Source organism: Varanus komodoensis, unplaced genomic scaffold (assembly GCF_004798865.1).
Source record: "Varanus komodoensis strain SLA01 unplaced genomic scaffold, ASM479886v1 scaffold24, whole genome shotgun sequence".
In the NCBI taxonomy this organism is placed as follows: Eukaryota; Metazoa; Chordata; class Lepidosauria; order Squamata; family Varanidae; genus Varanus; species Varanus komodoensis.
In genome coordinates this window covers 7,099,455-7,112,350 of record NW_025335641.1, presented here as the reverse complement: position 1 = coordinate 7,112,350, position 12,896 = coordinate 7,099,455, and the positions used below count along the sequence as shown (strand labels likewise).

Genomic DNA, 12,896 nt, shown 5'->3' with positions numbered 1-12,896 from the left:
TCCTACGACTTAAATGATGGCTATTGACGTGCTATTGGTGATAAAATAATCAACCGTTTATCTTCGGGTGTACACTTGGAAATGGAGGGGCGGGGAGGGGGAACCCTGGAGCTTCTAAAAAGAACAGTCCCGCTCCTGGAACCGGCGAGGTCCCTCGGCCCCCCCGCCCCTTCCTCAACCCTCTCTTGCCTCCGATTGGCTGGCGCCCGCTGAGCGTCAGGCTCGGCCATTGCGGCCGCCAATGGGGTGGCGGCGACTTCACGGCGGACCGAAATAAATAAATAAACGAGGAAAGGACGGGAGGCAGGCGCGATCCCAAAGCCGGGCGGGGGCTGCGAATCCGGCGCGGGGGGCCGGGCGGCTGGTGGGGCCGTGACGTCACGGGGAAGCGGGGCTGGCGAGAGCAGCCGGCTGGCGGCGGGAAGAGGCAGGCGGGCAGGCGGCGGCCGCGGCTCGGCGTCTCCTCCTCCTCCTCTCCTCCTCCTCCTCCTCTCCTCCTCCTCCTCCTCCTCCAGCACCACGCCTCAACTTTCCAAGAAAGTTCAATAACTCCTGGGCGCGGGCGAGAGAGCGCGGGCGAGAGGCGCTGGGTGGGCGACTGGGCGCAGCGTCCGGCAGCCACGCCGGCCGGCCGGCCCCTCGCCTCCGGGAGCTGGGCAGCGGCAGCCTCGCCCTCCGCCAGCATCCTGCGTGCTGCTCCTTGCGCGCTCTCCCCGGCTCCAGGCGATGCGGTCCGCGCGGGCAGCCGCGGCCGCCTCCTCCGGTATCGCTCCTTGAACAATACGCCAAGCACGTGTGCGAGGCAGAGGCAGAGGCAGAGGCAGAGGCAGAGGCAGAGGCAGAGGCAGAGGCAGCGTTCGCGGCGGGAGCGCGGGCGGCGCGCAGGGCCGCGCAGGAGAAGCCCGGCACCTCCAGAGGGGGCCGATCCCGCTCCGCTCCTCAGGTTTCTTCCCGTAACTCTCTTCCCCCGCACGGCCGCCCCTTCCCTCGCTTCTCCGTTTCGCGTCCCGCGCATGCCCCTCGTCCTGCCACCAGCCGCGACCTCCGCCTCCTTCCCTTGAGCCTTCCCGCTTCCCTTTAAGTTTTGGTTTTGACCTTTCTTCCTGGAGGGCTCTCGAGGCGCGCCTAATTGGTCTGCTCTGGTTGTTTGTTATTTAAACAACGTGTTTCCATCGATCTTCTAGATCGCTTCTCCTGCGCCCCCGTGCGCGCCCCTCTGCGAAACCTGTCGGGGCAAAGACCGCGTCGAGAGGACTGGGGCATGAAGGCGCCTCTTTGAACGGCCACCATGGAAGGATCTAGCGGCTCCAGTTTTGGAATAGACACGATTTTATCCAATCCCAGGTCCGGCAGCCCGGCGAGCATGATGAACGGAGACTTTCGGGCGGGCCACGCGGAGGCCAGGGCGGCGGACTTCCTGGGTCAGGCCACCCCGTCCCCTTGTTCGGAAATAGACACGGTGGGGACGGCGCCCTCGTCCCCCATCTCGGTGACGGCGGAGCACCCAGAGCAACACTTGGCGCAAGACGGACTCTCTCAGCAGCACCTGCACCTCCACGGCCAGCATCCACAGCAACAAACTTTGCAGCAGTCGCCGCCGCAGCCGCCGCAGCCGCAGCCGCAGCCGCCGCAGCTGGGCTCCGGCAGCTCTGCCCCCAGGACTTCCACTTCTTCTTTTCTAATCAAAGACATTTTGGGCGACAGCAAACCTCTGGCGGCGTGCGCGCCGTACAGCACCAGCGTCTCGTCGCCGCATCACACCCCCAAGCAAGAGAACAGTGTGGCGAGCGAGACCTTCAGGCCGAAGCTCGAGCAGGACGACGGCAAAAACAAGCTGGACAAGCGCGACGACTCCCAGAACGAGCTGAAGTGCCACGGTGAGTGCCGCGCGGCGCGTGCGGGTCCGCGGGCTGCGGCGCTCGCGCGCTCCATTGTCTGAGCTGCCAGCGCGCTCCGAACGTTCCATGCCGCGTTCCATCTCGCCCGCGAACGTTCCACGTCCGAACGAGCCGCCCGCGAACGTTCCACGCCGCGTTCCATTTACCCTCCAAGTGCCCGGAACTTCCGCCGGGAATCTGGGTCGTCCGAGTGAGGATGAGACATTTCAGCGACTTGGGGAAAAAGCAGTCCAGTGCAGAAAACTGAACCGCCCTTTCAGATTGTTTGTAAAAAGAAGCGAATCCCACTGCATCCTTCAGCTTTTCTGTTTGTGCTTTTCAGAAAATAAAAATCACTTGTTTCCAAGAATATTTATTTAACATCCTCACAAGATTCTGCAGCTTTTCCAAGAAATATATATTCTTGGAAGCAAGTGATTTTTATTTTGTATAAATAGAAATATATAGTAGTGGAATAATAGTGATAGTTTGGTGTCATCAACATCAAAATGCCAGTTGAGTTTATTAGTGACTTAAAAAGGCAAACATGCATTCCGCTTGATTTCTAAAAACACCCTACAAAGGTTTACTAACACTTCATTAACAAGACAAAATTTTGAGATGAAGGTTATATGAAAATAAATAAAAAATCCACTTTAAAAATTAGTTGAGCAGATTAGGATCTTTCTTTTTTTTAAATAGCGGTTTTGAATCAATAGCATTCTGTGGATTGTGCTACTGAGTTCTGTGGTATCTTAAGAAGTGTGCAAGAAATGTAAATGGTCTTAAATTCAAATCTATAAGGGTGTGTGTGAATAGTTCGGCCACTCACTGGGGGGAAAAAAAGGCAAGAAGCTCCTAATGCCAAGGGAATCCCATTTAACTGGGAAAGCGCATTTGAAGCACGGAGGTAAGAGAGGCCACATTTTACTAATTTTACAGTCTTCAGATATTTTGCACTGGCTTAAGAGACGGATGCCCCAATATGCTATTCATTTTGCAATTTGAGCATTAGCATAAGAGTGTCCAAAAACAGATGTACAGCCTTGGTCTAGCCCTCCCCCCCTTTTTTTTGTTAGTTGGTGCACCAACCTCCCCAGTGGGTCAATTAGAGAGATTATTGTTCTTCCTACAGGGAAGATCAAGGAGCGCCGAGGAAAAAAAGGGGGGGGGAATCATCCTAGTACAAACACAGATGGATTGACATATCGATTTCCTAACATTTCAGCACCTTTCTTTCTGTCTTTCTTTACAATCCAAAACAAAACCCAGAGATACCAAATAGAACCTGGGATTGTTTGGGCTGCCACCGAGGCAGGCGAAGTCCAACTTGGCTTTTGTGCTTGGATGATGAAGTCTTGGAAAAGTGGAGATGTCTTGGTTTTGTATTAACAACTTCCAGTTGCACTTGGGAAGGGGAAAAGAATGGATTTGGGTAAGGGAAGAAGTGAAAGAGGAGGTAGAAGAAAAGACTTTCTCTTCCGAAGAAGGAAATTTGGAAGTTGTGTGACCAAAAAGATTCTCAAACCCTCACTACAATTCGATGTACAATTTTTATTCTCTGTGGACAAGGGCCAGTTTCCCTAATCGTTTTGAGTGGCTGTGGTTCCCTCTGTTTCACAGGGAAAATGATCTCCCCTGCCAGGCAATTCATAATCAGTCCTCTTGAGCCTTCAGTCTGAATCCATCCAGGACGGGTCCCTCCCACCCTGGGAAGTTCCAAATCGGGCTTCATGCTTTGGTGCCCGGGTGCAGCCGCCCCAGTCGCTTGCCTCCACACGTTCCTGTTCCCTCTCTTTCTCAGCATTAAAGCCGACCCTGTGTCTTGTTCCTAGGGACGAAAGAAGAAGGTGATCGTGAGATCTCAAGCAGTCGGGATAGTCCCCCTGTGCGAGCAAAGAAGCCCCGCAAGGCTCGGACAGCCTTCTCTGACCATCAGCTCAACCAGCTGGAGAGGAGTTTCGAGAGGCAGAAGTACCTGAGCGTCCAGGACCGCATGGACTTGGCAGCTGCCCTTAACCTGACCGACACTCAGGTCAAAACCTGGTACCAAAACCGGAGGTAGGGGAAGCTAGCAGGGCGAAGTGACTGCAGGTGGGGGGAACGGACTCTGGGTCTCTGAATTTCCTCTCCTTCCCTGGATGCCACTCTCAGAATGTTTGAATTAAACCATATTGGGGAAGAGGAGAAGGAAGGGAAGCCAGCAAGGCTACCAGCACCCCCAACACTGCTGACTCAGGAGTCAGGTGCCTCGGCCAGTCCTTGGTTTAGGCGATCCTGTAGGTACGAAGTCCGACGGGGCAAGGATGCCCCTTGTGTTCCGCCAGCTCTGTCTCCCAGGAGCTGTGGTGTTTGGTCGCAAGTCCTACCACCGCAAGCCCAGCCATTGCCACTCAGGCGCAAAGCCCAGTGCTGCTTGCTCCCAGGGCCGTGTGAATGACGTGCCACCTGCACCCATTTTCCTGGGCGTTGATCCCTTTGAATTCTGCCAGGGCTTACTTCTGAATAGGCGCGCCTAGGCCTGCCAGGTTCAAATGCTTTCCTTTTTAAAAGAAAAGAGCCTGCCGCCTGCAAGCCGCCACTCCGTGGCCTTTCAGGAGAGCCTGCAGATGGCCAGCTCCGAATGAAGTGGGGCCTGTCTTTGTATCGGAGTTACCTCCGTTACGTGCCCTCCAACTCCCGCATCAAAACTATGTTTCACTCCCGTTTGGCCAAAAATGCCAGGTCACCATGAGGCTTCCCTTAAATGTGTTTCTATGAGGAATGCTGGGCAGGAACAGTTGTAAAAAGGTAGAACAAAACCTGCACAGGCCAAGTATGCCGTCTTTTTCCAGCCCCCCCCCCCCCCTCAATACAGCAAAGGAAGGAGAGACTGTCAATCCATGCAGGGCTTGCTGGGAAAGCTAATTAATATGGCGGGTGGCTCAAAGTGGCCCGATCGTCGGACCAGTGACCCTAGAGTTCCAGGCTGAGGGCTGATTTTTCACCCTAAGGCCTAATCCATGGCCTTGGAAGGGGGTGGGGAGGACATCCGTCCATCCGCCCATCCCAGTTCTCTCTTTTCCTGCCTCCCCCACTTTTAAATCTGCTTCTGGGCGCGCCTCTCTCTAACCCACTTGGAAAGATCGTTTTTCCGCGTTGTGCCCGTGTGATCTGAGTGTGTGAGAATTAGGAACAGAGGTGGGGAAAATCAAAGCGTAAATGTGTGTTTGTTCCCCCCCGCCCCACCCTGAAGGAGTCACCGACAACGGGGGAGCCACAAAGGCAGCGCGCGATTTCTAGTTTCTCGCAGACGAGGAGTGGGGTGGAAAAGCGCGTCCGGTTGTCAACATTGCCATGATTTTCTGTCTCATTACGTACGGCTGCAGCCACCCTAATTCTGTCGGAAAACATTAGTGTCATTTATCGCTAATCTAAACTGGAGCGCCATGTTTATTAATTTGGCTGCAATTGCTGGGCTGTGATTGAGCGCGCGTGTGTGCAGAAGATCCACCAGCTCGCAGGGCCAACCGGGGTTTCTCTAAAGAGGCCATTCGTGGAGACCCGCATGCACCCCTGGGAACCGTGTGCCATCAGCCTAGAATAAACGGGCTTGTTCATACTCCGATTTCTTAGAAATATGTGGGTTTTGCAGAAATAGCTGGGAAACAGAAAGATGTTCTCTGTCTGTTGAATCATTCGACCAAATGGCTTCTTGTCCTTCCAGTGATCTTTACTGTGTTTTCCCATGGAAGCAAAATAGCACCCCCCCCCTTTGAGATTTTAAATTGATTAACAGAATTCTGAAGTCTTCAGGATTCTAGATCCGTTTTCTGGAGTTAATATCTTACAATCCGTGGTAGCTGGGTTTTGTTTTGTCTTTTTTATTTATTTGTCTTTTTTATTTTTTGCCAGGATGACTTTTGCCACCTCAGGCTAGATGCCTCATTGGTCTGAATATGATATAAAGTTGTATGCGTGTGGGTGCGTGTGGACTATGGAGTAGAGGTGGGGAAAGATACTAATTTGCAAAGAAATTGTCTGGATCTGAGCTCTTGATAGAAGCTGCAGGGCGGATTTGTTTGGACGATAACCATTGACTCAAGAGTAAATGTGAAGAAATCATTTACTTGTCCCCTTTAAATCCATGTTTTAGTTGGATTGAAAACTTATATTTTCAAAGACCTGAGCCTTACCGGCCTTGGTGTAAAGATTAGGCATTCAATAGAAGATGCTGGGCTGGCACGGGTGGGAGGGGGGAGAAGGAAAGGCGAGAACTGATAATTAAAAAGAGGTCTGGGGAGGCCATGGGTTCAGTTTTAGTGACATGTGTGGAATTTGGGTTCAATGCACTTTAAGGGGGATTTTCGAAAGAGGCGGGGAGGGTTCGAACCAGAAGGAAGGGTTCCCGTTGGAGCAGGCCGGTGGAAGAAAGCGGCGTTTGGATGCTGGCGATTCCGGATTGATGAGTGCCCCTCGCCTTTCTGTCTGCCCGAGCGCTCTGCCGCCCGGGCCGCGGGGCGGAAAAGTTGCGTCTCCGTTTGGGTGCAAGCGGCCGCGAGGGCTTGTGCGCCAGGGCCGAGCCCGCGCGCCTCGGCGGCGCTTCCCCTGCGAGAGCGGCCGCGCCGGCGGCGGGCGAGGCGAGGCGAGGGCGAGGCGAGGCGAGGCGAGGCGAGGGCGAGCCCGTCCCTGCGCTGCCCGTGCCGGCCCGCGTCCCGCTGCCGGGCCCGCCTAGCGCGTGTGCTTTCCGTCTCTTGCAGGACCAAGTGGAAGCGGCAGACGGCCGTGGGGCTGGAGCTGCTGGCCGAAGCGGGGAACTACTCGGCGCTGCAGCGGATGTTCCCGTCGCCCTACTTCTACCACCCCAGCCTGCTGGGCAGCATGGACAGCACCACGGCGGCCGCGGCGGCCGCGGCCATGTACAGCAGCATGTACCGGACTCCGCCCGCGCCGCACCCGCAGCTGCAGCGGCCCCTGGTCCCGCGCGTGCTGATCCACGGCCTCGGGCCCGGCGGGCAGCCGGCCCTCAACCCCCTGGCCAGCCCCATCCCGGGGACCCCTCACCCGCGGTGAGGCGCCCCGGCCGGCCCGCCCGCCCGGCCGCCCCCGGCCCGGCCCCGCGGCCCCGCGCCTGGAAGCGGCATCGGACGAGCGGCCAGGCCGGGCGGGAGGTGGGCCGGGGGCCCGGGGCCGCCCCCCACGCGGCCGGAGGAGGCGCCCGGCCCGGCCCGAGCGCGGGAAGCCCGGGAGCCGCAAGTGGGGCGGGGGGCGCCTCCCAGCCCGGCCTCACCTCCTCTGTCAGAGGAGGGGGCGTAAGCGCCTCCAGGAGGGGGTGGAAGAAAGGAGGCTGAGACCAGCCAGACCCAGCAAAGACTCGTGAATGACACAAAGGAGGAAAAAAGGCAGAGACGCCCCTCCCCCAGGCAGGTCTCAAGATGAGGAGGGGGCGGCGGCGGCGGCGGCGGGGAAAGAGAAGTTTGCACTGAATTCTCATGACCTTTTTTCTTACTGAAAAGTGGCATGCTCCGTATTCTAGAATATATAGAATATATATATTCTATCTATATATATATATATGTATGTATGTGTGTGTGTGTGAGTGCGTGCGTGCGTGCGTGTATGTATATATATATATAGAAAAAATGTACATTCTGAACAGGCTGGTGTGCGAAGTGATATATCTTATTTATTATATGTTGTCCAAAAAATAAAAGTCACTTATATACATTAGATAAAAGAACAACAGCAAAGAAACAAAAAAATATTTCTTCTCCTCTCCTCTCTCCTTTTTCATCCGTTTTTTAATTCAGTAAAATAAATGCTTAGTTGACATAAAAAATATAGATTTTTTTGATGACTGGAAATGGCAAAACGAAGGGGGAAAAAAGAAATAAACTTTTATCTTTTTTTAAACAAATGTGCAGACGGAAGCAAGCTGATTTACCTGAGTAAAAATACACGGGTCTTCATTCGGGAAAATGGGTAGGACTTGTGCATGGGTGACGGAACTTGACAGCATACAAACAAGAATATTTGGTGTTGGTGTAGGGTGGTCGTGGGCTTTAGGTATAATAATTAATTCCCATTTCTTTTTGAAAGTTGAGAAAGAGTTTGATTTTTGGAAGCAACAAATCAGAACAAAATCAGAGAAGGGAAGCGATGGTTGTTGCGGGCCTGCTTTTGGGGAGCAGCGTTTTGTTGACAAATAAGTATTTTCCGGGAAGAAGGTGTATTTGTTTGTACCAGGAGTATTAGCTGCGCCTCTTGGCACGGCCGCTCTACCGCCACCGCAGCCGAGACGCCTTCCTCCTTTCGCTCCCCTTGCTGAATATTTAAAAGGCTGATCGGAGGAGAAATCTTGAATGGTTTGCTCAAGGTGGAAGAGTGTCTGGGAAACCGAAATATGGTCGCCCAGCCTGGCAGCTGTTCCGAGGTCGCAGAAGCGTTCGGGGAGAAAACGTGGAGGACAGACAAGGAGCGGGAGAAAGATGCTGCAGGCAATTAGGGACGGGGGGGGGACCAGACCCCGGGGCAGCGGGAGAAAACAAAATCCAACCCAATCCACAGCCGGGGGGGGTGGTGGTAAGGGGGGGGGGGGGGCGCAAGCAGGCGCGCTTTCATCTCTCCCCATTTCGAGACTCGTTTCCCCCTCCCCCCTCGCAAGACCTTGTTCCTTCCTCTTTAGTCACTTTCTCTTTGGCTGCTGTCGCCACCATCGCCGCCGCTGCTGTCGTTATTTTAAACCTTCCCTTCTTAAACTCCGTCTGCAAACCGACTTTCCTTTTCGGCTCTGTTTTTGGCAGCACCAAGACTTTTGGATTGCCGGGCTGGGGGTTCAGAAGAAGGGGGTGGGGAGAAAGCAGGGGCCGAAGCAAAGGCGGGCGGGCGGGGCGGGGCGGGGGAGCGAAGAAACGGGCTGGCTCTGGACGGGGCTGGGGGGCAGGCGGGTTAACGGGTTGAAAATGATGCAACGGGAAAGGCGAGCGGGCCGCTTGCGCGCTCAGTCTCTCCCTCTCTTCCTTCCCTTTGGCTGCTCCGGCCGTGGTGGGGGGCTGCCTACCGTTCCCCCACCTCTGCCAATCTAGATCAGCCTGCCCAGCCATAAAAAAGCCTTCGAAAAAAAGAGAAAGAATCTTCTTCTCTCTCACCTCCTCTCGCCTTTTCCCTCCTCCTCCTCTTTAAAATTAGAAAGATATACAGCAATTACCTATAAAACATTCATAACGCCAGTCCAATATTATCGCCTCCTCTGAGGTTTGTGGTTGGCTCTCCTTGCTTGTGTGGGTTTTTATTCTCTAAAGAAGGAAGAGCAGGGAGGAGGCGAGTGTGAGGTGATTGGAAAGAGCGGTGGGGGGGGGGAACACCCAGGAAAGCCTGCGGGCACATTTTATTTGGGCTTTGCTAATTAGAGAATGGTTTGCTGATTCTCCCTCTCTCCCTCTCTCTCTCTGCTAATAAATTCGCTTTAAAAACCATCTTGACCTTGGCCGCGTTCTCACAAAAGGGTCCGGAAACGCCCACCTCATTTTCGGCTCTTGTCACAACGGACCTTGACAATTACGCGGGGACTGAGCTGGGGGAGACGAAATTATACACAGAGCAAGCCTTTCTCCTCCCCATCGCCCCACTTGCCCGCTCTCCTTGTTAATTAGGGCTTAGAAATAAATAATAACAACCCACCCACCCACGCACCCCCTCCGCATCAAGCTGCTAATGGCTCGGGTTGGCCTCGTTCCGCAGCGGCTACGGCTGCCACGGTCACCAGAGGAAGCCCCTCCGTGGCTCTGCGCTGAGACGCACCCGTGGCTGCGGAAACCGACGAGAGAAAGGCACTGACACGTGAATCCCAGGGAAAGGGTCCAGCGGGGCCCCTCATCCGTCACAGATTTTATTTTGAGCCATGTAGGAGCTATCCGTGGTGCTGCACTCTTCCCCAAAATATCGTGCAATACCATCGATGGTGTCTAATAAGCTCGTAATAAAAGCTGCAATGTATGAGGATCCCCACTGACATGGAAGTCACTACCTGCATCCAGCTGACTTTGTTCCCACTGAACTGAATGGGAATTTAATTTTACGCGCCTATGCATCTCCCCCATTGGAATGAATGGACGTTAAATTCATTCCAATGAGTTTTACCTAGGCAATGCCCATAGCGGTTTAAAATACAAAAGAAGTCTGGTAGTAGAAAAGGGAAAGTCTTGAATGCTTTAAATTTTAAATGTTTTGAAGTTCTTCCTCTTACTTGCTTTTAAAGTTAGGTATTTCAGCTAAGCCAAATGGGCTCCAGAATTATTTGGCTGGTGTATGATTTAAAAATCTGATGATAAATTTGCCAGTAAGATGTGTTTAAGCTACCTTTAATTTATCAGAAGTAAGCATCAAGAAGATAGAAACAAACACCATTGTTTCAGTATTAATGCTAGTAATTGAATGGTGCCAAAGTGCAGGCTATGAATATGATTGTCTTTTATAAATTTAATACCTGAGATTGAAAGGGGAAAATATTCTAAATATTCCTTCCAATTCAGCTGATAGTGTGGCCAAAGTAATTGAAAAATATTGCTATATCATCCTGTCAATTGTAGAACAGGTCATGGGTGGTGCAGGGAATGGGGGAGAAGAAGTTTTTAAAAACTTCTAATAAAATACATTTTTTCAGTCACTGGGACATGGGATGAAGGTGGTTGGAAAACCTTTTTTAAAGACTAGACTGATAAATACATGTACTTCTGATGCATATATAATCCTAGATGCATCTACTCAGAAGTAAGACCTTGAATTCAATGGGATTTACTCCTAGGTAAGTGTGAATGGGTTGCAGCCCAACTGATTTTTCCTAGCTGGGTTTGCAAGGGAGAGGTGGAAGATGGAAATATTGTGTGGTTTCCTCAATATTTATTTTTAAATAAAATAAATACTTTAAAAATAAGTATTATTTTCATACTTAAAAGAATGAGACCACTTCAACTGTACAGGAAGGAGTTTTCTTGGAAAACCAACATTGTTTCCCCTCTCCCCTGTAGCTCTTCCGTGCCTGCGGTGAAATTTGAACTCTTCACTTTGCTGATAAACAATTTGGATTGCCTCTCACTTAAATTATGAACAAGCTAAATAAACCTACTTCATTAGCCGCCTTTGCTGGCTTCTAAAGCTAATTAAAAGAGGCTTTCCTTAGAAGAAAGGGCTCGGTTCGATGTTTAAAAAGCTACAGATGCGCGCTCATTTAAATGCATTCAAGCAAGACCAGAGAGAGAGAGAGAGAGAGAGAGCGAGAGAGCGCAAGAGCGCGCCTGCAAGTTGCTATTCCTCCCCGCTTTTTTCTTCCCCCTTTTTCCTTTTGGTTAACAAGCTCCCTCATAGAGTGATTATCAAAAGACATAGCAAAGGAATGGATGCGGCTTTGCTTTAATGGACTCCTCCCCAAGCACCCTGACTCTAGTCTACAGACGAGCTATTTCTGGCTCCAGTCTCTCAGGATAAACATTTAAATAACTCTCCCCTCCCTTTCTATCGCGTATCTCCATTTGCAATGGGGCCACAAGACGATTCAGTCCGTTGCGAGCCTGCTCGCTGGGCTTCCCTTGATCACAGCTTCCCTCAACCTCCAAGTTAAATACTTCCTCCCCCTTTTACAGACTCTCCCCTCATTCCTCTGCTGTTTGATATTTCAGCACCCGCTTCCCGGAGGTTGTCGGACTTCCACCGTTGTTTGTTCGTATGGCCACAGGTAGAAGTTCAAGAGAACGTGTAATATGGGATACCTCCCACTGCTTAGCTCTGCATCCCCCAACCAGCCCTTCTGGATGTTTTGGACTGAAACACCCATCATCCCATATCATTGGCTATGCTAAGTGGGGATGATGGGAGATGTAGTCCAAAAAATCTGAAGAACACCAGGCTGACCTAGGCCTGTAAGGCTCTTTTTATATTGTTACACGGCAATTGTTATTATTGTATTACTATCCTCCTCCTCCTCCGCTAGCAGGAGAAGCTCTTTTCCTCCCTTCAAAGCCACCTAGCACATGCGAAGGCTAAGATTGCCCAGGGAAAGCAGCCAGTTGGACAGAGATCTGCTGTTGCCGACACGGAATTGCCTGGGTCAGCTCGTCCTTTAATCCTGGATCCGTCTTCCCAGCCAGAAACTCCTTCCACGCATCTAACTCGTCCTTTCCTCCATTCCCTGAGCCGGAAATGGGCCCTGGTTGGGATGGCAAGGTAGGAAAACTCACCCAAAGATTTCCACAAACAAGGACCAGATTCCCCAAGGAATCTGCTGAGAAATGAAGGAAAAGGGATTCAGAGGCTTGTGTGCACAGGCACCAAGATTTCCCATGACTGGATCTGTGGCCCAACATCGGGGACTCTTCCTCCGGGAGGGGCACAGTTACCTTTTTGGTGGCAATTGCTGTCTGTATTATTTCTGCTCCTGTGGGGTGGAGTTGTTATGCCACTGGATGCAGCAGAGTTTACATGAAAATGCCCCTTGCACACTTATAGGTGTCATAAGTACAGGTTCGGGGACAAGTGGCTGGAGAGCAGCACTTGTGAAAGGGACCTCGGGGTGCTGGTTGACTGCAGGCTAAAGATGAGTCAGCAGTGTGATGTGGTGGTGAAGAGGGCGAACGCCACCCTTGGTTGCATAGCCAGAAGTGTGGCTTCTAGATCGAGAGAGGTATTACTACCACTCTATATGACTCTGGTGAGCCTGCAACTGGAGTACTGTGCTCAGTTTTGGGCCCTTCTTTACAGAAAGGATATAGCCAGGTTAGAGTCAGTGCAGTGTAGGGCCACAAGGTTGGTGGCTGGTTTGCAGGGGATGGGGTATGAGGCAAGACTGAGGGAACTGGGTCTCTTCAGCCTGGAGAAGAGGAGACTCAGAGGGGATATGTTGGCGACATACAGGTATGTGAGGGGATGTCACATGGAGATGGGCAGAGACCTGTTTTCCCCTGCAGAGGAAGGCAGGACGCGCTCCAACGGAGCAAAGCTCAGGGAACCAAGGTTCCATTTAGATGTCAGGAAGTGCTTCCTGGCATC

General features: G+C 52.3%; 1 protein-coding gene across 1 annotated transcript; it reads left to right on the top strand.

Annotated features, from left to right (window-relative positions):
• Positions 1-1,288: 1,288 nt before the first annotated feature.
• On the top strand, positions 1,289-6,929 carry BARHL2 (BarH like homeobox 2). The gene is made up of 3 exons (XM_044432568.1): positions 1,289-1,877; positions 3,713-3,938; positions 6,617-6,929. The coding sequence occupies exons 1-3, from the start codon at positions 1,289-1,291 to the stop codon at positions 6,927-6,929; spliced, it is 1,128 nt and encodes a 375-aa protein (XP_044288503.1).
• The last annotated feature ends 5,967 nt before the right edge of the window (positions 6,930-12,896 follow it).

Coding starts and splice junctions, on each gene's coding strand:
- BARHL2 (XM_044432568.1), top strand. CDS start 1,289: ATGGAAGGATCTAGCGGCTCCAGTTTTGGAATAGACACGATTTTATCC. Junction 1,878..3,712: donor GAACGAGCTGAAGTGCCACG/GTGAGTGCCGCG, acceptor TCTTGTTCCTAG/GGACGAAAGAAGAAGGTGAT. Junction 3,939..6,616: donor ACCTGGTACCAAAACCGGAG/GTAGGGGAAGCT, acceptor CGTCTCTTGCAG/GACCAAGTGGAAGCGGCAGA.